Here is a 23,196-nt window from a genome sequence, read left to right as displayed (position 1 = left end):
ACGTAGGTCGTGGTAACGCCGCATGGTCGGGTAGCGCTAGCGTCAACCTGTACTAACTGTCGGTGGGTTCCGCATGTCAACAAACTTTGATATTTTTTACTATTTTCGCTCCCATGCCATCTGATATTTCGGAGTTTGTTGACATGCGGAACCCACCGACAGTTAGTACAGGTTGACGCTAGCGCCACCCGACCATGCGGCGTTACCACTACCTACGTAACTTAACTGCTGGCAGCATTTGCGGAATACACCCTTAATTGTATAGGGCTGCCAAAGCCAAACATATTCCAAGATTTGTAAGAATTTTGATCATTAAAGTAAAAGTTACAATTAAAACTGTAATATACTTAAGTAATAAGTCGATCACATCACTGAAGATGCAAAAAGCTACTAAGCGCACAGATGTTAAAAACATTTATTACTAATTATGTGGTTATGGTTCTTATTCGTAATAAAATAATGATAGAATTCAAACTTGGCGGCTCCTAGAGAATAAAAATATTTTCATTTCAATCGATCACAAAGGCCTCTACCGAATTTATATTTCCCCAAATTTCTCAAAACACACATATTGTTTTAATATTTTAAAAGTTACAAATAAACATACTTATCACCGTAATTGCAGTTTTATTTAAATACATTACTCATCGCGGAAAAACTTAAAATAAAGAATACCTTGTCATATTACTTCGCACTTTTAAAAACACTGCGATGTTCACAACCTTTTGTAGCCTTTTTAAAGCTCATAAAAAATACGCTGTGTCTATTCGCACCAAATATAAAAATAAATATAAATATAATAATAGTATAAAATAAGTAGCGCTGTCACACTGCAAACAACGGAACAACAAACAAAGTGTGCGTTGGAAGAGTTCCCATCTTTATATTAGATTTGTTCGGGATTAAGCTTGGAGCAGCTCGGAGCGCTCCTTTTTTCTATAGTCAATATATTAATATTGAATCTAATTGAATCTAAGACATTGACTATAGAAAATAGGAGCGTTCCGAGCTACTCCAAGCTTAATCCCGAACAAGTCTATTGTAGTACTATATATATCCCATCCATTTCCCATATCATTATCATATCCCATCTCACCCCCGCTCCCCGTCTTCGCCGCACTCACAAGTCTCACCGCAGTTATCGTGAGCCTTCCCTTCACGATACTCAGTTAGTACGATTTTGCCACGTAAATGTAATCGGATGCGACCTGTAGACAGAAGTTTATGCTCATCGTGTCGTGGTTATTAGTAGTGACAGGTTAGCCTTACGTTATGCTGATCGGAGTCCCGGTTGGGGTACACGAAACCTGAATATTTTTTAAAGCTACACAGGGAAATAAAGGATAAAGGAGCAAACATGGGAGGCATGCACAGTGTTGAGATACCGGGAGGTGGTACCGAGGGCTACCACGTATTGCGGGTAACTTTGCACCGATTTACATCTGTTATTAATATGGGAGTGGAGATAAATTGTCATGTTCATATATTTTGCAGGTTCAGGATGGCTCGCCAGGACAGAAGGCTGGTTTGGAAGCTTTTTTTGACTTTATCGTTGCTATGGGCAAAACGAGACTGGTAAGTTTATGACCTGGTTCTCACTCTTCTGTTTTTGTTGATTTTACTTGTGTGTGTATGCGTGTGTCACAATTTGTTGTGATTTCATTGGAAAACTGTACAACAGGATCAGGATAATGATACATTGAAGGAGATTCTTAAAACCTATGAGAACAAGGAGTTACCCATAACAATTTACAGCAGTAAAACTCAATCAGTGAGACAATCCACTATCGTGCCCAACTTGACCTGGGGTGGCCAAGGACGGCTTGGTGTCAGCATAAGGTTTTGCTCTTTCGAAGGTGCTAATGAAAATGTTTGGCATGTTTTGGTACGTTTGATTCTTCTATTTCTTTTATAAGTCATTCAAAGTTAGAGTAATCAATGCCAATGGAATAGCAGATGGAATTCTCTCAAACACTATGGATTTCGTTAGTGCGGTCATTTTCAATTAAATATTCTTAGTGGAATTTTTCGTTTTTAAGGAAGTTCATCCTTCTTCACCAGCTGAATTGGCTGGACTCCGGCCATTCTCAGACTATATTATTGGTGCAGATTCTGTTCTACACGAAAGCGAAGATTTATTTACATTAATCGAAGCTCATGAGTCGCGTCCACTCAAGTTATATGTTTACAACATAGATGAAGATTCTTGTAGAGAAGTTACCATAACTCCTAATAATACGTGGGGTGGTGAAGGAAGGTAGGTGGAAAAAATGTATCTCTTTGCTCACAAATATGAAAAATTTTACATTAATCACTTGAAAATTTTTCAGCCTTGGTTGTGGTATCGGTTATGGTTATTTGCACAGAATACCAATCAGAAACATTGTGGAAAACAAAGCGCATAATGTTGTTCCGGTAAGATTTTCTCCTGCCTTATTTTTGATTATCAAAATGGAACTAATTGAAAGCACACATTTTTCTTTAAATTCCAGACTACATCTGGTCAGAATACAGTGCCCAGTGTTTCATCTCCAACCACTACGCTTGATATACAAGGTCCAGGATTAATTTCACAAGTTTCTATACCTACTGCAGTAAATACACTGCCACAGACACCCCTGCCTCAGAATTTTCCGAATTTCAATTTACCTTCAGCAGATACTACAAAAAACATCCAATATACTTCTGTTGAACAATCAAACCCCAATGTTGTTGTTACAACGAGCATTGTTTCACCAGCCATTCCTATGTATTCACCCCAAAATCCGCCAACAAATCTTCCACCAATGTATTCCACTCAAAATCCAGCCATGAGTGTTCCAATGTACTCGCCACTGCAGTCAACTATCAGTATGCCGCAATACTCTATGGCTCAACAAAATATTGGCTATCCTTCAAGTAAGTGAAGCATTTAAATCGAGTAAAAAACGTAGATTTTTGTACAAATTAGTTAATAAATTACTCTTACTATTTGCAGCTATAGAACCAGGCACGCCAAACATTCCTGGCATGCCCATGAGTCCACCACCGTTACCATCAAACGTTCATGGTACACTATTCCAGCCAAACTACAGTTCTCCGCTACCAACACTTGCTTCAGTAAGCATATCAAATTTGAACACTCCTCAGCAGCAACCGCAATTCGTGACGACTCCTCTGGAATTACCTGGAATGCCACCTATCACGGTGAGCGCTTCAGTGCCTCAACAAAGCTCACCGTTTTATCAGCAATCTAACATCATTTCCCCATGAATGCAATAATAATTGAATACATTACATAAGGCAGGACGAGCTATTTTTCAACCGCTTTTTAAACAATTTGTACTAGTTTTATGAAAGAGAGAAAATGAGGATATTCATTTTATCAGAGATATATTGTAATTGTAAAACGCAGGTTGTTGTGCAAGCTGTTGCGTTTTTGTTGTAAATACACAAATAAGTAACTTTGTCAATAATCTTTTTATTTAAAATATTAGAAAAAAAAAAAAAAAAAAAAAAAAAAAAAAAAAGTTCCAAACAACAAAAAAATCATTTCCAAGTAAAACATGAATTTGATATTTATTTGTATGACATATGTATTGTAATGTTAACTGTATCAATTTAAGCAAGCTATTTTTATTGTTATTTATAAATAGACATTTATAGCTTAATGGTAAACACTAGACTATTAAATGTTTATTTTTTCGTTTTCATTTATCCAGCATGATTTTTATTTCTCCTAATATTTCTTGTCAGTATTTTCCGAATAAAAAATTTTCGGATATTACGATTTTAATCTTTTGTTTCAAAAACTTGAAAATAAATTTTAAATAAACAATTTATGATTAGCAATTGTCTATTGTAACAGAGTTGACTTTTTTTACCACAATAAAAAAAAAGTATTTTTACCAAATAATATAACTGACCATAAAAATGTTAGAATACGACCTAAGTGAATTAAAAACTGGTAGTGAAAGAGAATTCTAGTGACCCAGATTAAGAACTCTCTTTTCAAAGCTATAAAAAACATAAAAGAGCACATCCAACAGCATCTTTCTATTACAAAACTGGATCTTCAACAATACCTCTGATCAAAGTTTAATAAAGGTTTGAAGAATCTTTCTATATATTTTCTATAGTAAATAAACATAAATTTTGTGTTTCCATACATGTGGATATGATTGTTCATTTCCTAAATTTTTAAATATAACAGCAATTTGTATTTTGTTTTGAAAGCAACCATGTACATTGTCTCTTTAGATTAGTAGAAATTACAAATGTGTAAGTGTAAAATAAAAGAAGTTCAGTAAGTAACTAGAAATGAAAGTGAAGTAACACAAAAAATGTAAATTAAGTATTAATTCAGTGTATTTGACTCACATGATTACAAGATTATTTATTCTATTTCGATTATCAAGTAATTGAACAAACAACGTCAATGACGAAAGCCTCCACTTGTTCCTCTATCGTACAATATACAACTTTAACAAATTAGTCTTGCCACACTTGTTCTCCTCATCTTTTGAACAGCAAAAACAGCCGTCCTGGCAGTACTCATAACACACCGTACAGTAGTTATATTACGGAGCAGATGACAGATAGCTTATATGATGACATCGGTGTCCCCCAGTTCCTCGTCGGTGGGCAATTTCACCTTGGCCTCATCGATAATGTTCAATGTAATGGGTGGCAAACCAGCAGCTTCCCTTTCGCGAAGTCGCAAGTATGCTTCCCTCTGGGCCCAGTCCTTGTAACGGTTGTCGGGCATGTATATCATGACCCAGCTACCACCAATCAAGACAAGTGAGACGCCGAAGAGGTAAAACAAATGCATGAGGCGCCTGTCGATGTACTCGCTCGTGTCGTCGAAGCCGTAAGACACCCAGCATTTTTTCGGATGAGCTGGGTCTGGCTCGATGTACTGTTCCATCGAGGAGTTGGCCATGCTGGCCTGGTTGTCGCTCTTCTGGGTGCCTGAAGTGCCGACACCGCGAAGTTGGCTCAGCTGCACGCAGGTGTTGGTGCTGTGGCAGGGCTTGTTGACGTTACCGCGGGCTACCCGGCTGACATTCACCAGACTCTGAAGGGCGCGTAGTCGCACCAGGTTTGCCATCGCTGACGGACAGAGCAGCGGCCCGACTCTTGAGTTTGTGTTATGAAACTGCGCGTTCTTTTTCCCTGACGTGTGTCTCTGTCTGCGGGACTCCGGATTAAAAGCGAAGACGACGTTTCGTAAGATTCGCTTCACGTTTATCAGAACCTATATAGGCATATATGCGCGCGCGCGCAGACGACAAAAATTAAATAGATCAGATACTTGAGTATGCTTCATTAAATCACAACAAAACCCTTTTTTTCTGATACCGCTGTTGTAAACAATACGCTAGTTTCTAAGTGTGACCACATTCATTCACTGCTTCCACATTATAAATCTATTACTCAATTACAGCTGCAATAGCAATAAGTTAAATTCGTGGAAAATCGATTAAATTGGTTTTAAAGTCAACCACCAGGTGAAAAACCTGCTTTCGTTTTTACAAGTCGATTGGTAGCGTCACGCATTTTAATTATTTGACATCACAACATTGTTTTGTCAAAAATTTGTTTACCGTACCATGGAGAGTAGGATAGATAATTTATGCAGTGGAGCTCCATACTTTTTGCTAAATTAACGAAAATCAACCGAGAACTGCGGTGTACACGAACATACAACGTAATAAAGGCCAAGGGTATTTAATAGTCAGTAAAATGAAGGATAATTCGAAGAATCGTGAAAATAACACTATGACAACAAACAGTGTTGAAAGTAGCTTTGAGCAGGTATTCGATGACAGCAGAGCAGATAGAGATTCTCCAAATTTCAGTAGGATAGAGTCTGTTGCTGAAACTGGAGCTTATTGTACAAGAGATCAGTGTAAGTAGATATATCAAAAATGCTGCATTCAAAATAGTATTAAAAGAATTTCTGTTTATATTTGCAGGTGTCAAAATATTGAAAAGGTGTAAAAAATTCTTGAGAGATGCACATGTATACGAAAAACTAGAAAGCTTCTTTAAATATTTGTTAGACAATCCTGCATTGCTGATTGGTTTTACCATTGTCACGGCTATATTTATCATCCCGGTATTGTTATTTACTGCTTTTGCCATTATAAACGTTGCTGTTGCATTCACTGGTTTCATGATTATAGAAGGTAATTTAAGACTTTTCTGTCAAATACGATTTTTCTGGATTTAATGATTCATTTATTTCAGTGGTACTTCTATTGATTGGACTGACGGTTCTCTGCTGTATTCTCTTTTTTATAATATCCGGCATTATGGTCACAGCAGTATCATTCATCATTTCTGCTTTCATAACTTATTCTTCATTTGTACTGGTCAAGAATAAAATACGACCTCAACGATAGTTTGGCACTTAAAAACATTAATTTTATCGGTATTTTATGATACACGTTACTTTACATTGCATTACAAAAATCACTTTGTAAAATTGATCAAAAGAACGCATTACATTTAAGTTTTGTAAAAAATACATTTAGTTGTAAAAGCTACGCATAAAACTAGATATTCTTAAACTTAATGTAAAATATACTACTATTAGCTCAGTTATTTGCTGACAAATTCTCTTTACTTCCTTCTCTCACAATAGTTTTTGGTGGAAAAGTGGATTTGTGAATATCTTTCCACAAGGATTCTCTTAGTGATTTGAAGTTAATGTCACTTTTATAAACAATTTTTTGCAAAAAATCTTTTTTATTTGTTATATCTGATAAAAAGCGTCAAGAAAATATAGTCTAATAAGGTAAGAATCTTCGAATTGTTTAATTTTTAAAGGATACATCCTTGAAAGACATTCTCCGGAGCAGAGTAATCCCACCGCACGCAAGTGAATTCTTTATACAACTTGAGCTTTCGCCTGGGAAAAAAGTGTGATTTAATAAGCAACACACGTGTTTATAATTAAGAATACGTACTTTCCACGTTCCAAGAGCCGTTCATCCCTTATGCTTGGTTTTGCAGTTTTCAGATTTTTATGCTTTGCTTTCAAATCAACTAAAGAAACATCTAAATTTACTTTTTCCTGCTTCAGGGCTTGCTGTAATGCAAGAGAAAAGTCTTAGTTTTCAAAGATAATTGTAAACAGTACTGTTTGTACAAACCAATATATTATTTTGCTCTTCAGCTGCATGCATTTTTTTTTCAAGATTTTGCTTTTCACTTCCATATTCTTCTTTCAATGTATCCACCTCTTTGGTTAGTTCACTGATCCTTCTACTATTCTCTGGAACAAATTTGATTTATCTACTGTCTTACTATGAATAATAATTATTAATTTTCAATAGTAGTACCTTCAAATTTCTGCTGAGTTTTGTCATTCTCAAAACATATATTTGATATTCGTTGTAATTTATTTTTTATATTTATCCTATTTGCTACATATTTTCTCCTCACGGTTGCTAGATTCTCTTCATTCTAATAAATAATAGTTATTTTAACGGTAAATATTGTAATTAATGACTTGTAGGTTATAGTAATCCCTTATTCCTGTGAAAATTAATTTACTTACTGCCATTTTTACTAAACACTTTTTTTCACTAAGTAAGTATAGCGTTCAGTTTAATTTCAAAAAATTGCTAACCGCTATTCCCGATCACTATAAAAAAAAAAAAACAAATGCTTAAGGTCCAGTTTCTTATATAGGGTGTTTTCCGCAATCGTCACCAGCAAGTAATTTAAGGTTGCGCTCTACGCTACCATCAGGTCGGTAAGTCAACCATGGTGACGACGATTGCGGAAAACACCCCAAGCGGCGTTACCACCACGACCTACGTAACTTTACAGCCTCTGATTTTATCATTCTGGTAAAGAGAGCACGGTGTAAGATGTACGTAAAGTTATGTGTAGTAATTAAAGAAATTACTACTAAGTAATGCCATATGGTCGATTTTATTAAACCATGTGAATATCTCTATATTTAGAGGTCGACTTTTAAGTAGAAAATAAATTGTAAACTTGCCGCAAACAGCATAGACCACGTCAACTTTTTATTATATATCTATAAAATTAGTTGCGGCTGGTTTATAATTGATTAAATGGCTCTTATTTAAGAAGTAATAATTATTTGGATCAGCGTCATCTAGCGGTCTTTATTTTTTGGCCAAAAGTGGCTCCTAAAATTCTCAATCAGAGCATTCAGGATTAGGGCCATTTAGTCAATTATAAACCAGCCGCAACTTATGATGAAGCTATAGAATGAAAAAATAACGATACGTGTGTTTTAGGCGGCAAGTTAACAATCTATTTTTTACCAACAAATCGACCTCCTATGTGTTTGTACTTTTGAAGATAAATTTTCAAGCATAAGATAGATTGTTAACTTGCCGCCAAAAACACATGTATCGTTATTTTTTTATTTTATAGCTTCGTCATGAGTAGCGGCTGGTTTATAATTGACTAAATGGCTCTAATCCTGAATGCTCTGATTGAGAATTTTAGGAGCCACTTTTGGCCAAAAAATAGAGACCGCTAGATGGCGCTGATCCAAATAACCATTGCTATTTACAACAAAGTCTCTTTGATAATTACAAACCAGCCGCAACTAATCTTATAGATAGATAATAAAAAGTTAACGTGGTTTGTGCTATTTGCGGCAAGTTTACAATTTATTTTCTACTTAAAAGTCGACCTCTAAAAATAGAGATATTCATATGGTTTAATCAAATGGATTTGTATATCTCAAATAGTATGCAGATTAGAAAATTTTTGTAAAAAAACCATTTGATTAAAGTATAAAAGTAATGTCAGCATTAGGTATATCATAATTTAAACTTTTAATAAGTTTAACCAGAAAATATCATTATTTTTAACTGATTTTTTCATCACAAAAAAAACTTATTAAGGAGCTCTTTTCAAAAGTACACACGTATATATCTATACGTATGTGTGCACATATTTGTTGTAAACATAACCGTAGTTTACCGGTGTTTTGCTTACAACCGTACAACGTCGTTGATCACTCGTTTACCATAACAAATAGTGCAGATAAGTTGTAAAAATGGTTGTCCGTCAATATAATGAGGAGCTCAAGTACTTAGAGAAAATGAGCGATTATTGTTGGAAAATCAAAAAGGGTTTTCAACCCAACATGAAGGTTACAATCATCATTAACTTTAAAATAGTGTGCTTTTTGTATCAATTAGGTATTACCTAAAGTATCAATTTCAATTAAAGGTCGAAGGTGTGTTTTATGTCAACAACACGCTTGAAAAGTTGATGTTGGATGAGTTGAAAAATGCTTGTAGACCTGGTGCTATTGGAGGCTTCTTGCCTGGGGTTAAACAAATTGCTAATGTTGCTGCACTACCTGGTATTGTGGGCAGGTCAGTTGGCCTGCCTGATATTCACTCTGGTTATGGATTTGCCATTGGTAACATGGCAGCTTTTGACATGAATGACCCAAAGTCCATTGTATCACCTGGTGGAGTAGGTTTTGATATTAATTGTGGAGTTAGGCTGTTAAGGACAAATCTGTTTGAAAGAGATGTGTTGCCAGTTAAGGTAAAAAAAACTTTGTGCAGTTTTTAGGGAATCTTTTTAATGACCAAAATATTACATTTCATATACTCATATAGGAACAACTAGCTCAGAGTATGTTTGACCATATACCTGTAGGAGTTGGCTCTAAAGGTATTATACCGATGAATGCTAGAGACCTGGAAGAGGCATTGGAAATGGGTATGGACTGGTCCCTCAGAGAAGGTGTGTATCATTTTCAACGTTTCATAACATTAGAGCATGAAATGAATTTTTGTTCAGTATCATATTAAGATACTATATTTACAATAACAGGATACATCTGGGCTGAAGATAAAGAACATTGTGAGGAGTATGGTAGAATGTTGAATGCCGATCCATCTAAAGTCTCTACAAGAGCGAAGAAACGAGGTCTTCCCCAGGTAAAGTTTTTATTTAAATTACTTAATTAATTTCATTAAAATTATAATGCTTCTTAGTTAGGTACCTTGGGAGCAGGGAACCATTATGCTGAAATCCAAGTTGTAGATGAAATTTTCAATAAATCAGCAGCTAGTAAAATGGGTATTGAAGAAAAAGGACAAATTTGTGTGATGATTCATTCAGGAAGTCGCGGTTTTGGGCATCAAGTAGCTACTGGTAATTACAATAAAAAATTTTTGAATTGTCAACAATTGGTTCAGTTTTTAAGTTTTCATCATATTTTTCAGATGCTTTAGTTCAGATGGAAAAAGCTATGAAAAGAGATAACATTGAAACAAATGATCGGCAATTAGCTTGTGCTCATATTAACTCACAAGAAGGCCAAGATTATTTAAAAGCCATGTCAGCAGCCGCTAACTTTGCTTGGGTAAACAGAAGTTCTATGACTTTCTTGAGTAGGCAGGCATTTGCTAAACAATTCCGTATGTCACCGGATGACTTGGATATGCACGTTATTTACGATGTGTCTCATAACGTAGCTAAAATAGAAGAACATATGGTTGATGGAAAGCAAAAGACTCTTTTGGTTCACAGAAAAGTAAGTGTGCCTTCTAATGCTTTGATATAATATGCATCTATCTGAATAATCGAGATGAATAATTATCACTGTTACATTGATAGGGATCTACCAGAGCGTTTCCTCCTCACCACCCGTTGATTCCAGTCGACTACCAATTGACAGGTCAACCAGTTTTAATTGGAGGTACTATGGGTACATGTAGCTATGTACTTACAGGTACTGAACAAGGAATGAAAGAAACTTTTGGCTCAACGTGTCATGGAGCTGTGAGTTTAATGTTACAAAATTTTATTAAAATTTTTTTTTTTTTGATACTCAATAACATATTAAATTTTACAGGGCCGTGCACTATCTCGTGCAAAATCAAGAAGAAACTTGGATTATCAAGCTGTCTTGAATAAATTAGAGGACATGGGTATATCCATTCGTGTAGCTTCTCCAAAACTAGTCATGGAGGAAGCCCCAGAGTCGTACAAAAATGTGACTGATGTTGTAAATACGTGTCATGCAGCAGGAATTTCTCAAAAGTGTATTAAACTTCGACCTATAGCCGTTATCAAGGGCTGAAGAAACAAGTGTTTGAAATACAATTTTTGTAAAGCTTTTTTAAGAATACAAACAAAACACTCAGCAATCTGAGAATAATTTTTTTAATTCACTGCGTCATACTAATTAATTAAGTAATATATATTTATACAAAGAAAATAAATATTAAAAAACAATAACGTTATAAAATAAATAGGATTATGGAGGAAATAATAAGTATTTTAATTCAATATTAATTCATTGACGTTTTCAACATCTTCAGTCATCGCTGTTCAGGTAGATGTAAACGTAAAATGACGGTGATTGTTCGTGGTGAGACCAACATTATGTCCATCCCTAGGTAACTCTCATAGTAAGTTAAGACTTTTACAGATTTTTAAACAAAAATTAGTGAAAATGGTTGCACGGTGTATCACAATCCATAGACATTTGATGTAAAGTCCCTTGAGTAGAAAAATCTCAATAGCTCTACAGTTTTCAAGTATAATTAAAATCAACGTATATAGCAGTACTTTAGAAATATTGTACTTGAATATTACTATTAAGATATATCTTTGCTTACGAAAAAAAACACTTTGTCTTTTTTATATGAAAAAACGTATACATAATGAATTGTTAAACAAAATTTTATGAAATATTTTGGTTGACAATTTATTTGTTATTGATCACTATACAAAAAGTTTAATTCGTTAGTCTTATCATCCTCGCCATTCCAGCAAATATGTTATATAAAAATAAAATTTACTGCATTCAATTTCAATTTTATTTTTCAAGATATTTACATAAATTATAAAAAACAAAAAATTTTAATAAACTGGTATTTTGCATCCTTTTTTATTTTAATTTTTTTTAAAAAGCCATAAAATAATTTGTACACAACAGATGTAGTGTAATTTATTTATTCCAAACGCTGATATAAATAAATGTATCCTAATTCTTTGGGTGGATTTTCAGACAAATAGACCTGAAAAGAATTATAATTGGTATTAATATAAATAAGAAAATTGTACAAGTAAAAATGTATTATTTACCTTTTCGTCATTAAACATCACCCACTTTCCATCTTTCAATAAATGACAAACGTAATGCCCAACCATTGTTGATGTACCCATGTGAGTAATAAATCCAATCAATTTATATTCTAATGTGCAAAGACAACATATTTATTAGTATTTTTGAATTCTTGTATCGACTGATTGATTAAAACTTACTTCCACTCCCATCTCTGAATGTGGGCTGCGACGGCACAGCTGTGGCATTATCTTCCATTTCTATGCCATCAAGTTCGGATATGTGATTGAGTGCCCAATCTGCTGCACGCTCCAAATTATTATTCGTGGCTTTCAAAGCTACGGTTGCCTGTTCCCGAGTAAAGCCCATACTCATTACCATTTCTAGTGATTCTTGATTTGGTACGAAGGTTTCTGAGGAAGCGGCATCGTCTACCAATAGACATTCATGGTAAACAAATGTAACAATTACTTACAGGTTTTTAAAATATTAAAACTTACTTTTCCTTGCATCAACACCGGGGGGTACAAATTCAGTAGTGAAATCATCGTCCGAAATGTGATACATTAACCAGTTTATGGCAGTCTGCAATCCAGAATTTTGTGTGAAATATAACGATCTTTTACATGCCTCAATCGGGAATCCCATTTCGGTTAGTTCTGTTAGAATAGCCTGATCATAAACGAGAGGTGGTGACGCCACTTTAGACTCTGGCAGTAGTTCCTCGTTTTGTTGCAAACCACTACCCCTCAAGGAACTTAAATCTAAAGTGTCTGGCACTTCCATGGCAACGTCCAATTTTACGGAAGTCCAGTCTTCCTTAACAGTAAATTTCTTCAAATGGATGAAAAGAAAATCGGGAAAAGATGCTAACCTTGTATACCTAGACAAGATTATACATCATTAGAGAAAAACAAAGTTTAAAATGATAAAAAATTCGTAACGAGGTTGGGGCCTTACTTAGTGGCAGTTGTTGTACTATTCAAAGCAGTACTGTAAAACTGTTCTACAGTTTCAGTTTTGGCAAAACTTTCTATACAAGATGATAACTTAATACGAGGTCTAACAATAGTATTGAGATCTATCTTTGACTTGTCCTCTCCAGATTTGCTCTGTTCGTATGCGGCAACTTCTTCCTACACATAAATTTACTATAGATTGAATCACCATAGTAAAAATTTTTTTGTATGTATAAAATTATACCATACTTTATTCAATACCATATCCATAGGAATAGGTAAAGGCAGTAAATAATCCGGTCTATACGTGTACTTGACTTTGCCAGAGCTACACTGGTATCTTTCTTCGATTCTGAATTTAAAACCATCAGATGGATTCAGTTGATGACGACTGTTCCTCTAAAAAAAAATAAAAAATTCAAAATTTTAAATAAAGGCCGTGGCTATTAGTATTATTAAATCACATAATAATTACGTCTAAGGCATTAATTAAATGCAAAAGGAATTCCTGTGCATCCTGCTGTCGATTAGACATAAATCCTGGATGCCCACGACCAATCAAATTTTTAAACATCCTGGGAGAAATGCCTTGACGACCGTCATCATTTTTATTAGATTCATCAGGAGGCTGGGAATATTTTCCAGAAAGCAAACCATTGCCCAACTTTGCCCTGAAAATAAATTTATTTTAGCATTGTACGATTAACTTTTGCATTAAAAATTATTTTCCTATCACACTTACATTTGAGTATTGAAATCGTTGATAGGATCGTTAAAACTTTCATAAAAAATATCGTCGGCTTTTTTAACATATCTAAAATAAAAACTTGTATGATTCAAATAATATATTAAAAAACATAATTTTTTTTACAAGTACAAACCTTTCCATAAAATCTGGCATTGAGAAACATACTTGGATGACGCTATTCATGTAACAGGAATTACCTAAATTGACAAGCCCTGTATAACCAGGACCATAAAGAGGTGTTAGTTGGGTGCCTCCTTCCTGCATAACAATCCAATCGCCGAACTTTTGATTCAATTCTAATTCTAGTTCAATCATTGATTTTTCGGTCTTTTCCATATTAGCAATATTAATGCCCCAGTGAGACAAGTGAACTGCCAAATTGGGATCTTGAACCATGTCATCCTCATCGTAAGAATAAACATCAGCTTTTCCATCTCTAGAAATGGTGCCCAATTTCACAGCTAATGGATACTGAGTATTTCTATAATGCTCTACAGCATGATCGTTGCCACCAGTGCCATCGTAAAATTTACGACCGCACATAATTGAGCCATCAGTCAAGTTAAGCCACAAATTAGTAGTCAAGTCACATTTTTCACACGTCCAACCACTTGGGGGTATTTTTTTGCCATTATCCAATTGAAGAAGATCCGTATGCCTTTAAAAAAAAAACAGGACATAATAAAAGGCTGAATAAATAAACTACAAGTATTTATGAATCAAAAAATTACTTTGTAAACGCCCTAATTTCGCCATCCCACGTGCCATCTAATGCTTCTCTTTCTGCAACTTTCAAAGCAGATTCTGCTTTCAGGAGCCGATTCACTGATTCTTTTACCTATTTATTACAATCAAGCATAAAATATAGTTATTTTACTTACTAGTAATTTTTATAAAGTAACTTACTTGCTTATGAATTTGTTCATCATCATCAGAGTAAGGGATGGTTATGAATTCTGGCAATATTACAAGTGCATATTCCTCTTTATAGATGTACTTTTGTAAATTTGGATTAAAGCCACCTGGTGTTCCGATTGCTAAACGTGTAATTTTTTTATCAGGACCACCTACTGATTCTAACTGATCTTCTGGAATCTACAATATATTTAAACTTTATATTTGACATCTTTGTTGATAGAATTAATTTTGAAATAAAAATGATGTGACTAGTGATGCCTGATCCAAACAAACCTCATGCTTTGTCCTTTTAATGTGAAAGTATACATTGTGACCTGAGCGTTCGTAATACTTAAGCACGTAATCTCTACCAAAACCCAGGAATGTCGTTAGACATACATATAGGCCAGTTGAAGTTTCCTGATCAATGCAAACACAAAAATTGATCATATTTGAACAACAACATACAACTTGGATTACAAAAAAATAAAGAAAAATTCCAATACCGGAGTATCAAAGGACAAGGCACACTCATCCTTGTAGATCTTAGTATCTGGTCCTGGTATTCTAACTTTTGACAAATGATTTTTCAATTCCTCCATATCGTTCCGGACGGCGTGAAAAACAAGCTCAGCAAAATGAAGGTGCTCCTATAGCGACACTGCACTTTTTTTTTTATTTTTACAATTACTAACTTAACCTGCGAAATAAACCGGTATCTATAAATTAAAAGTCAATATTTCCGCTCAGTATCAGAGTAAACAAGAAAACAAAGTAGTGGAAGACAAGTCCATCTGTATCCTCATAGAATGACACTGAAAAACGACACTTTACCTATATCTAAATATCTTAAATTAAAAAATTTATGTGTAGAAATTATAGATGCTATAATTAAGTATATTTTTCTCTCATCTAGCTAAGCAACAGCAAAGCTTTTCACTTCCTACTTTTTTGTCTTCTTTTAGTGTGTTTCCTATGTGTAAAAGCATGCTATAGGAACTTTTGCTTCTTGATGACTAGTTTCTTACTAGTTATTTTAAAAGCCTAACACTTTAGTTGGCAGTGCTTTTACAATTTTTTTTTTTTTTTAAACGAGTGATTTCCAATCATTAAATAAAAATTACTATGTTTATTGACGAAACACAACTAATATATAGAGAGAAAATTTGACTTTCTTCTACAGAATTCCATGCAGTAAATGTGAAAAAACTAGTTGGAAAAAATTATCTTTTTGATTAAGTCAATTATTACTGTCGATTTTTTTGTCATTTAGCACATATTTGTGTCAGTCATAGCCACTAAATTTCATTTACATATCTACCTTATCTGCCTTACTTGTCAAAAATACTTCTGTGCGTTTTTTAGGAAAACTTCTACGAAGGAAAGTCTTATTGTACGTAATATCAAAAATGAACATAATGAAACTTGTATGACCTAGAACTTTTTTTTTTATTCATTTGCAAAAAACTATCTTTAATCATTATACAAAATAATGCTTTTGTACACCCTGCAGAATTTCTCACAAATTTTATACGAACCACACTTTAATGGTAAAAGGTCTTATGTATTGTAGTTTTGTAGATATGGTCGATTTTATAAGCCATGTAAAATAAGTAAAATATTTATACTTTTGAAGGTACGTTGACGTTTTATTTTACATCTATAAAATTAGTTGCGGCTGGTTTAATTGACTACATGGCTCTCGATCCTGCCCGATCACGCCCGAAGCAAAAAACCCTGCTTATGGAAAAAATGTGAAGATTTTTACACTATCGCTGTTTACCCTAGTGGAAAATACCCCATTATATGTAGGTAAGTACAGGACACTCGGTTTAGGCGATTAAAGGGAGATTCCAGCAACCACAAAAAAATGAGCCTGAACTGGACTTATATAAATATGCAGAGCGAGATAGCGCGATAGGTTTGTGTACGTTTGCGTTGTACTAACCAATTAGATAAGTAAACTTATCAGTATATAAAGTAAGCAAAAGCTATGCGGAAATGTGTTGGAGGAAGCGAATGAATATCAGAAGAAAACGTCCCTGTAAAAATTATTATTCTAAATAAGTATATGATTCTTGACCAACAGTACAAAGTGATGCGTTAATGTTAGAAAATAACGTTGTTGCCAACAAATTGTTGGTGCAAGTCGAATACTCCCGCCCTTGCCCCGTATGTGGCGTTGCGGGCGCTTCTTGCGGACAATGCGGACGAAAGCAAAGTATAGCTCGAGAACAGAGACAGACAGAGAGTCGGAAGTTGGAGGTTGGCAGAATAGCAGCAGATAGCAGTAAAGTACGATCCATGGAGTAGTTAAGTACCGTGTTCACATTTCTTTAGACACCGGGTGTCGAGAATCATCTCACTAATCTATGAATAACATGTAGATTTAACATTTTTTTTTCTTTCTTTTTTTTCTTATTAATTTAATTTGTTGGTCATTTTTTTATTACCTTCTCTTAATTTCGTTACTACTGTAAACTCAACACTTATTAACGAGTTTCGTCAAATTTTCGTGAAGAAAAAGACTGTTGGGCATCATCGGCGGTCTACAGGTAAGACAACTATCTCGCTAGGTTATAAAATATATTTTATAATCCGCAATCATCGCGCTTTATTACCAATTTTCCAATCAAGTTATAACATTAAACGTTTTAGTAGCGACGAACGTCTTTGTTGATTAGTTTATTTTTCGGTAAAATTAACAATGTATGCAAATGCTGCACGCGTACTTTCAATATGATGACAACTTTTACACCAATTAATGAGTACAAATGATTATTCATAACATGCACTACCAACTGAAGCTTACATTTATCTAACAAAACTGATTTAGGAGTGAGAAATGTTTATTAACAAGCTTGTTCTTTATTTGTTGCAGGAGCTGAAAATGGAAAAGAGGTGAGACTGAGAAGCAATTCCCTTTAGAATAATTGTTGAATTAAAACTTATATTTTTAAGACTGTAATAAAATTTTTGTAATTGAATAAAAGAAAGTTGAAGATAACATTTCAATATTTTCATTTCAGCAAACTTTCCTACACGATTGATCTTGTACATGAGGCACACATTTTTCGCCTCTAGAACAAATTTGAAATGAAGTTGGTTAAAGGTTAAATTAGACGAACACTAAACTATTTGTTACTGTTAAAGTACCTAAGAACTTTGAAAATGAGTACCATACTCGAAAAAATTGCGGACATCGAGGCCGAGATGGCGAGGACGCAAAAGAACAAAGCGACCTCGGGCCATTTGGGTCTGCTAAAAGCCAAACTTGCCAAGCTCAGACGAGAACTGATTACCCCTAAAGGCGGTGGTAGCAGCGGTGAGCAGGGCTTTGAAGTTGCCAAAACTGGCGATGCTCGCATTGGATTTGTAGGCTTTCCCTCGGTCGGGAAATCGACTCTTCTTAGTACCCTTGCTGGAGTATACTCCGAAGTAGCTGCCTATGAGTTTACAACTCTTACCACAGTTCCTGGCTGCATCAAGTATAAAGGAGCCAAGATTCAGCTTCTGGACTTGCCAGGTATTATTGAAGGTGCTAAAGATGGCAAGGGTAGAGGTAGGCAGGTCATTGCTGTTGCAAGAACCTGTAGCTTGATTTTCATTGTCTTGGATGTCTTGAAGCCCCTAGGGCACAAAAGGCTCATTGAGCACGAGTTGGAAGGCTTTGGCATAAGATTGAACAAACAGCCACCTAATATTCACTTCAGGAAGAAAGACAAGGGAGGTATTAATTTACAAACTACTTGCACACAGTCTGAACTTGATTTGGACACTGTCAGGACTATTTTATCAGAGTATAAGATTCACAATGCTGATATCACTCTCAGATATGATGCTACATCAGACGATCTGATTGATGTTATTGAAGGTAACAGAATATATATACCATGTATTTATTTGTTGAACAAAATCGATCAAATCAGCATCGAAGAGCTCGACGTTATTTATAAAATACCTCACTGCGTGCCAATATCTGCTCATCACAAGTGGAATTTCGATGATCTACTAGAGAAGATGTGGGACTACTTGAAACTTGTCCGGATTTATACCAAACCTAAAGGCCAATTACCGGATTACAATGCACCAGTAGTTTTGAACACAGATAGGCGAACTATTGAAGATTTTTGCAATAAGTTACACAGAACTATTGCCAAGGAATTCAAGTATGCTTTGGTGTGGGGCTTGTCAGTAAAGCATCAGCCACAGAAAGTTGGAAAGGATCATGTCTTGAATGATGAAGACGTTGTGCAAATCGTGAAGAAAGTGTAGTGCACCAACAAACACTTAATTCAGTGATTATTATGATTAACAAACTTTATTTTGAATAAACTATTTCAACTATTTATAAATAGCTTTAATTATTTGCTCTTGAAAAGCTGCATTTGGCTGTCATACTATTATTTTACTGATATTTTAAATTATAAGTCAATTTATTTACGGAATAAATTTATTAAGCTATCAAGATGTGTAGGGACAAAATTAACGCTTTCTACAAAACTTCCTTTGTAAATTATAATAAAACTAACGGAATTGTAAATAATAATAAAAAAAAATTTTCTGACTTATTTTTATTTGTCTTCATTTACATTTAAGGTACTTAGGTATAAAGTTTCATACAAAACAGCAGTTAATACCAGTGTTTTTTAAAATGTTAGTTTAGTGATATTACTACCAAATAAATAACTGTATGTGCAGAAAATATAACAAATTGTAGTTTATCTAAAAACTTTGATACCAATGTCAGTGTTGGAAAAACGTGTTTACCAAATGTTTTCAAAAATTTTGGAAACATTGGGATCCAAGCTTTATTGTCAATTCTCACTAGTATTATTATAAATACAATAAAACTTTCCTTTTGCAAATTAAATTTAAAAAAAAATTAATTTAATTTATAAGTGTGCGTATAACTGAGGCTCTTCATATTACAAGCAACTCCATACTAATTTTTGCAATTATTCATTAAACCTACAACAAAAAATACAATTGTATTATTTTCGAAATACGTAGTAAAAATTGTTGTCGAGAATAATGATGATTTGTACAATACTGCTGAATGAAAATGTATTTACGTTTGTATTTACTTATGTCAATTTCATCGATGAAGACGGTTTTGCTGAATATTTCTATTTTCATTTATTCATTGTAATACAATTAATGTTTACATAAGTTTTGAAATTGCACGAACAAAAAATATAAAAAAAAATTTTTATAAACGAAAGTGCTAATCTTTAGAAATACAAAGTACTTTTTGGTATACATATCCAATTATTTTCATAACAATTCATCAACCTTTAAGACATCGGCTTAAATAATATTAGGGACCTCAAATTCTGTACAAAGAAAAAAAATCAAATATCAATCGAATTATTCAAGCATAAGAGTACCTATAAATTTCGTATCGAATACTTTTGAATGCATTGAATAATAAATAAAATCATAGCACTTGATGTCTCAAAGTGAATAATTCTTAAACAATAATATAAACTAACCACGTGCGTTACACACTAGCATTAATACAAAATATAATTGCATAACTAATTACATGAAAAAAGTTACTAGAAATTATTTTTTTTTACAAACAATCTAACATACACTTTGCACATAAACAAGTGATATACTTGTCTTCGGATCACAAATATTTTTTTAATAATGGAAGAGCAATCTCATAAAAAATTTTCGTCCTTTCATCGCGTGCGTATCGCTCTTTCAATGATTGAGTACAGCTAACACGATTAATGGAACTAACAAAGTCAACGGCCAATTTGGTTCTTACATATAAAGTGTAACAGTATAAACAGCATTCATTTTCATCATACATTTTCTATACACGTTCTCGTACAGATTTCCAATTTCAAAAGGTCGAGCATCAGCTCAACAGTGTGTGTATGACCATAAATTGGAACTCATACTATCGGTTATCAATAAATTCATCAAGATAAACGAGGCAAAAAAATGTATCAAATGTTATTGGTGGCTAAAAAATAGTTATCAAAAACCTTAGAAAAGTCTTTTGAATTTTTGTGCAATTCATATAAATCAAGAACCTGATTCAATCATCAACGGGTATACGATCCCTATCATACAACGTCGCCATGTCGGTGTAGCATTTGTAAATTTGTGAAAAATTTTGATCTACATGAATAAGGAGTACGTAACGACACTATTATTATTATTTTTTTTTTAATTTTCTCGATTTTTTTTTTAACAATCAATATATAAACTGTCTGTACTCAAAAGTACTTTACATAATTAAATTATAGTACACGTAGCCAGACCATTCGCTCAAGTAATAGCTTATGTTGAAAACAAAAAAAAAATTCAAAGAATTTACTCGTTACTCTCGATAGAGTCCGACCGCGCATGCATTATTTGGTCCTTTTACACTATTATAGCACGTATTATCATTAGGAAAGTAAATAATGCCTCTTTTTGGTACCAGTAAAGTAGGCCTACTTTGATTCGGTATCATAATTTCATCTCCCAAAGAACGATGTGTGCATCGTTGCTATTCGGATCTTTAATCGAGTACGCAGACTTTTGATTTTTATCTTCCTTGTGGGCTCCAACGTGCCTCCAATTAACGTAACCTCGGCCACCCATGAGCGTGAGTACAGTTCGCCTCGGCTGATCGGCTTGTCCCTTACCGGGTGGGGGTTTTTTGTTGTTCGGTGGCTTCTGTTTATTCGTCGTCGCCGCCGTCCTGTTCTCCTGAATCGGAGTCGAGGTGTTGTTTATGGTAACAATGGGCTGCTGTAGTTCGCTGTGCTGGGGCCCGTTTCGGCTTGCTGTGCTACTGTTGCGCGACAGCTTGCCAGCCTTGAGCGACAGGTTCTCCTCCGAGCCAGACGACGTGTAGAGCGAGCTGGCGTGCGAGTCTACCGACCAATTTGACAAGTCGAGCGACCTCGGCCTCATAATCTTCATCTTCATTCTACGGTCCAAGGTGTTGACTTTGTTGGGAATGGCTAGTTCGGGATCGCTACGACGCAACGACTCGTAGACCGGGTCCACTACGGTGCCGCCCTCGTTCTCGTAATCCTTCACGTACATGAGCTCGCCATACAGACCGTACACGTCGCAGTTTTCACCGGAGCTCTGCGAGCTCGACATCGAACTCGATAGAAAACCACCGCCAGAGCCTAGAAACAATTAACAAAATTTTAATTTCATCAAAGTACAAACAATATTTTTTTTTACAGGTACATAATAAGTACGCCTTACCTAGTCCACGAGGCAACGTCTTCGAGCCTCTGTACTCGTTCTCCTTGCTGCGCTTTCGCCTCAACAACACAGGACTACTGGCGAGCTGCTGCTTGAACTTGAGCATGTTGGCCGACATGTTGGAGGACGTGGATGCATCGAGACTAACCCGGTCGCCGCGCTGCCTCGGTGCATGTCCATTTTGCTCCGAATACTTATTCCTCAGCTGCACCTGTTCCTCATCTTGCTGTTGCTGCTCATCATCCTTTGAACAGCCAATGTTGCTCCTGCTGTTCTGTATGGCAAGGAGGAAAGTGACGGGACCAAAGTGCGCGTGATACGAAATGTTGACTCGGCCACTGATGATCGGTACACCCTCGAGACGTGGCAAGGGAATCGTCAGGCTGATGCCAACGTTCGTGCCTACCCACAGCAAGCCCTTGCAGGCCATTAGAGCGGTCACCGTTACGGCCGACTGATTGTTGTTGAGAGTGTCGTTGGCCGTTGAGTTGGCGTGACTATTGTTACCGCAGTTACCGAACTTGGCTATCCGCAGTACGTTCGAGGCGATGTTGATGTCTTGCAGGTGTTTGAACGTTTCGGTGTGGTACAGGCACACGGTGCTCGAGTTTTTGAGCGCAACCCACAGACCGACGCCCGAGTGCGCCATCAGTTTGACGTTACCTACGTGCTCGTGCTGTGCGCTAAAGCTCTTTGTGTTCTCACCCGTCATGGCGTTCAGTACCCAGACCTTTTTCCCGCAAGCTGCATACACCGATGAGTTGATCGGCATGAGGCAAGACACTGGATCGGATCCCAACGTGATGACGGCCGGTTCCTTCAGATTCCACGTTCCGTCGCATTGTCGCTTGAACATGAGCAGCGAGCCCGTGCCGAGGGCCACAAAGACGTTATCGTAATGGTATTTAATCTGAATGACCGGTCCGGACACCGGATAACTGCCCAGTTCTTCCTGTTTCTCCGGCTCGGCTGCGGTGTAGAGGATGAGCTTGCGCGAATCCGTGCCCATCCAGACGAGATCGCTCGAGAGGCTTGGATGTTCGTTACTCAAGCCTTTGACGAATTCGACGGCGGCAACGCGCGTCTCTACGAGGTCGAAGGATGTGATTTGCTTGAGGGAGGTTGCCGAGGCCGTGGTCGATTGGCCAAACGCGGTGACGTGCGTCGAAACACCGTCGTCCGTGCAGACCCACAGGTAACTCTGATGTCTACCTCGTCGCCTCGTTGGTCGAGGATTTTGAGTGACGTAGTAGCAACCGCAACGCACCTAGAACGTATAAGCAATACTT

The 23,196-nt window shown here is 35.7% G+C and overlaps 8 protein-coding genes across 13 annotated transcripts in view; 4 read left to right on the top strand and 4 right to left on the bottom strand.

Moving 5' to 3' along the window:
* Positions 1-1,079: 1,079 nt before the first annotated feature.
* Positions 1,080-3,485, top strand: Grasp65 (Golgi reassembly-stacking protein 2). Its single transcript, XM_014355158.2, has 7 exons — positions 1,080-1,420; positions 1,495-1,575; positions 1,682-1,885; positions 2,040-2,257; positions 2,331-2,415; positions 2,493-2,898; positions 2,978-3,485. Exons 1-7 carry the CDS (start codon positions 1,358-1,360, stop codon positions 3,250-3,252), a joined length of 1,332 nt encoding a protein of 443 aa, XP_014210644.2. The 5' UTR covers positions 1,080-1,357; the 3' UTR covers positions 3,253-3,485.
* Positions 3,486-4,325: 840 nt separating this feature from the next.
* Positions 4,326-5,418, bottom strand: NP15.6 (NADH dehydrogenase [ubiquinone] 1 beta subcomplex subunit NP15.6). 2 transcript variants are annotated; one of them, XM_089592749.1, is made up of 2 exons: positions 5,039-5,418; positions 4,326-4,984 (listed from the first exon to the last, which is right to left on the bottom strand). In XM_089592749.1, exons 1-2 carry the CDS (start codon positions 5,090-5,092, stop codon positions 4,583-4,585), a joined length of 456 nt encoding a protein of 151 aa, XP_089448875.1. In that variant the 5' UTR covers positions 5,093-5,418; the 3' UTR covers positions 4,326-4,582. The 2 variants fall into 2 exon arrangements, with proteins under 2 accessions (XP_089448875.1, XP_014210646.2); XM_014355160.2 differs by having other exon boundaries at positions 4,326-5,414.
* LOC106640974 (uncharacterized) lies at positions 4,889-6,999 on the top strand. Its single transcript, XM_014355159.2, has 3 exons — positions 4,889-5,893; positions 5,961-6,173; positions 6,235-6,999. The coding sequence occupies exons 1-3, from the start codon at positions 5,728-5,730 to the stop codon at positions 6,387-6,389; spliced, it is 534 nt and encodes a 177-aa protein (XP_014210645.2). The 5' UTR covers positions 4,889-5,727; the 3' UTR covers positions 6,390-6,999.
* On the bottom strand, positions 6,434-7,647 carry LOC149374539 (uncharacterized). Its single transcript, XM_089592747.1, has 6 exons — positions 7,550-7,647; positions 7,332-7,455; positions 7,143-7,264; positions 6,957-7,078; positions 6,822-6,898; positions 6,434-6,748 (listed from the first exon to the last, which is right to left on the bottom strand). Exons 1-6 carry the CDS (start codon positions 7,553-7,555, stop codon positions 6,585-6,587), a joined length of 615 nt encoding a protein of 204 aa, XP_089448873.1. The 5' UTR covers positions 7,556-7,647; the 3' UTR covers positions 6,434-6,584.
* A 1,296-nt stretch (positions 7,648-8,943) lies between these two features.
* On the top strand, positions 8,944-11,488 carry RtcB (RtcB RNA ligase). Its single transcript, XM_014355179.2, has 8 exons — positions 8,944-9,133; positions 9,214-9,540; positions 9,615-9,741; positions 9,832-9,938; positions 9,996-10,155; positions 10,227-10,537; positions 10,621-10,785; positions 10,859-11,488. The coding sequence occupies exons 1-8, from the start codon at positions 9,038-9,040 to the stop codon at positions 11,084-11,086; spliced, it is 1,521 nt and encodes a 506-aa protein (XP_014210665.2). The 5' UTR covers positions 8,944-9,037; the 3' UTR covers positions 11,087-11,488.
* A 317-nt stretch (positions 11,489-11,805) lies between these two features.
* Usp5 (ubiquitin specific protease 5) lies at positions 11,806-15,611 on the bottom strand. Of its 5 annotated transcripts, none has more exons than XM_014355202.2 (14): positions 15,515-15,611; positions 15,187-15,399; positions 14,975-15,100; positions 14,690-14,878; positions 14,515-14,621; positions 13,917-14,441; positions 13,778-13,849; positions 13,511-13,706; positions 13,285-13,434; positions 13,037-13,212; positions 12,577-12,959; positions 12,277-12,507; positions 12,097-12,206; positions 11,806-12,029 (listed from the first exon to the last, which is right to left on the bottom strand). In XM_014355202.2, exons 2-14 carry the CDS (start codon positions 15,280-15,282, stop codon positions 11,964-11,966), a joined length of 2,427 nt encoding a protein of 808 aa, XP_014210688.1. In that variant the 5' UTR covers positions 15,283-15,399; positions 15,515-15,611; the 3' UTR covers positions 11,806-11,963. The 5 variants fall into 5 exon arrangements, with proteins under 5 accessions (XP_014210688.1, XP_089448794.1, XP_023247386.1 ...); XM_089592668.1 differs by having other exon boundaries at positions 15,187-15,380; XM_023391618.2 differs by lacking the exon at positions 15,515-15,611 and having other exon boundaries at positions 12,595-12,959; positions 14,690-14,863; positions 14,951-15,100; positions 15,187-15,503.
* Positions 15,612-16,937: 1,326 nt separating this feature from the next.
* On the top strand, positions 16,938-19,035 carry 128up (GTP-binding protein 128up). Its single transcript, XM_014355205.2, has 3 exons — positions 16,938-17,235; positions 17,562-17,581; positions 17,710-19,035. Exon 3 carries the CDS (start codon positions 17,852-17,854, stop codon positions 18,953-18,955), a length of 1,104 nt encoding a protein of 367 aa, XP_014210691.1. The 5' UTR covers positions 16,938-17,235; positions 17,562-17,581; positions 17,710-17,851; the 3' UTR covers positions 18,956-19,035.
* A 150-nt stretch (positions 19,036-19,185) lies between these two features.
* LOC106640969 (uncharacterized) overlaps positions 19,186-23,196 on the bottom strand; it is a 125,999-nt gene continuing 121,988 nt past the window's right edge. Inside the window, exons 14-15 of the mRNA XM_089592578.1 lie at positions 21,908-23,174; positions 19,186-21,825 (exon numbers count right to left, since the gene is read on the bottom strand). Of these exons, the coding sequence (XP_089448704.1) occupies positions 21,152-21,825; positions 21,908-23,174 (1,941 nt within the window). The 3' untranslated portion in view covers positions 19,186-21,151. The remainder of the gene's footprint in view (positions 21,826-21,907; positions 23,175-23,196) is intronic.

This window comes from Copidosoma floridanum, unplaced genomic scaffold (assembly GCF_036245765.1).
Source record: "Copidosoma floridanum isolate Cflo_tuat_1 unplaced genomic scaffold, Cflo_Japanese_pri ptg000019l, whole genome shotgun sequence".
In the NCBI taxonomy this organism is placed as follows: Eukaryota; Metazoa; Arthropoda; class Insecta; order Hymenoptera; family Encyrtidae; genus Copidosoma; species Copidosoma floridanum.
Note: the sequence above shows the minus strand (reverse complement) of the source record. Positions and strands in the feature narration are given on the sequence as shown.

Bases quoted from the DNA above. Each gene is read 5' to 3' on its own strand.
- Grasp65 (XM_014355158.2), top strand. From the start codon at position 1,358: ATGGGAGGCATGCACAGTGTTGAGATACCGGGAGGTGGTACCGAGGGC. The intron at 1,886-2,039 runs GTACGTTTGATT...TTCGTTTTTAAG, and splicing joins AAAATGTTTGGCATGTTTTG to GAAGTTCATCCTTCTTCACC. The intron at 2,258-2,330 runs GTAGGTGGAAAA...AAAATTTTTCAG, and splicing joins ACGTGGGGTGGTGAAGGAAG to CCTTGGTTGTGGTATCGGTT.
- NP15.6 (XM_014355160.2), bottom strand. From the start codon at position 5,092: ATGGCAAACCTGGTGCGACTACGCGCCCTTCAGAGTCTGGTGAATGTC.
- LOC106640974 (XM_014355159.2), top strand. From the start codon at position 5,728: ATGAAGGATAATTCGAAGAATCGTGAAAATAACACTATGACAACAAAC. The intron at 5,894-5,960 runs GTAAGTAGATAT...TTATATTTGCAG, and splicing joins TTATTGTACAAGAGATCAGT to GTGTCAAAATATTGAAAAGG. The intron at 6,174-6,234 runs GTAATTTAAGAC...CATTTATTTCAG, and splicing joins TGGTTTCATGATTATAGAAG to TGGTACTTCTATTGATTGGA.
- LOC149374539 (XM_089592747.1), bottom strand. The intron at 7,265-7,331 runs GTACTACTATTG...AATTTGTTCCAG, and splicing joins AACTCAGCAGAAATTTGAAG to AGAATAGTAGAAGGATCAGT. The intron at 6,749-6,821 runs GTATCCTTTAAA...GCTTTTTATCAG, and splicing joins GGAGAATGTCTTTCAAGGAT to ATATAACAAATAAAAAAGAT.
- RtcB (XM_014355179.2), top strand. From the start codon at position 9,038: ATGGTTGTCCGTCAATATAATGAGGAGCTCAAGTACTTAGAGAAAATG. The intron at 9,742-9,831 runs GTGTGTATCATT...TTACAATAACAG, and splicing joins GGACTGGTCCCTCAGAGAAG to GATACATCTGGGCTGAAGAT. The intron at 10,786-10,858 runs GTGAGTTTAATG...TAAATTTTACAG, and splicing joins GCTCAACGTGTCATGGAGCT to GGCCGTGCACTATCTCGTGC.
- Usp5 (XM_014355202.2), bottom strand. From the start codon at position 15,282: ATGGAGGAATTGAAAAATCATTTGTCAAAAGTTAGAATACCAGGACCA. The intron at 14,879-14,974 runs GTTTGTTTGGAT...AATATATTGTAG, and splicing joins TTAAAAGGACAAAGCATGAG to ATTCCAGAAGATCAGTTAGA. The intron at 12,207-12,276 runs GTAAGTTTTAAT...TTTGCACATTAG, and splicing joins ATTCAGAGATGGGAGTGGAA to AATATAAATTGATTGGATTT.
- 128up (XM_014355205.2), top strand. From the start codon at position 17,852: ATGAGTACCATACTCGAAAAAATTGCGGACATCGAGGCCGAGATGGCG.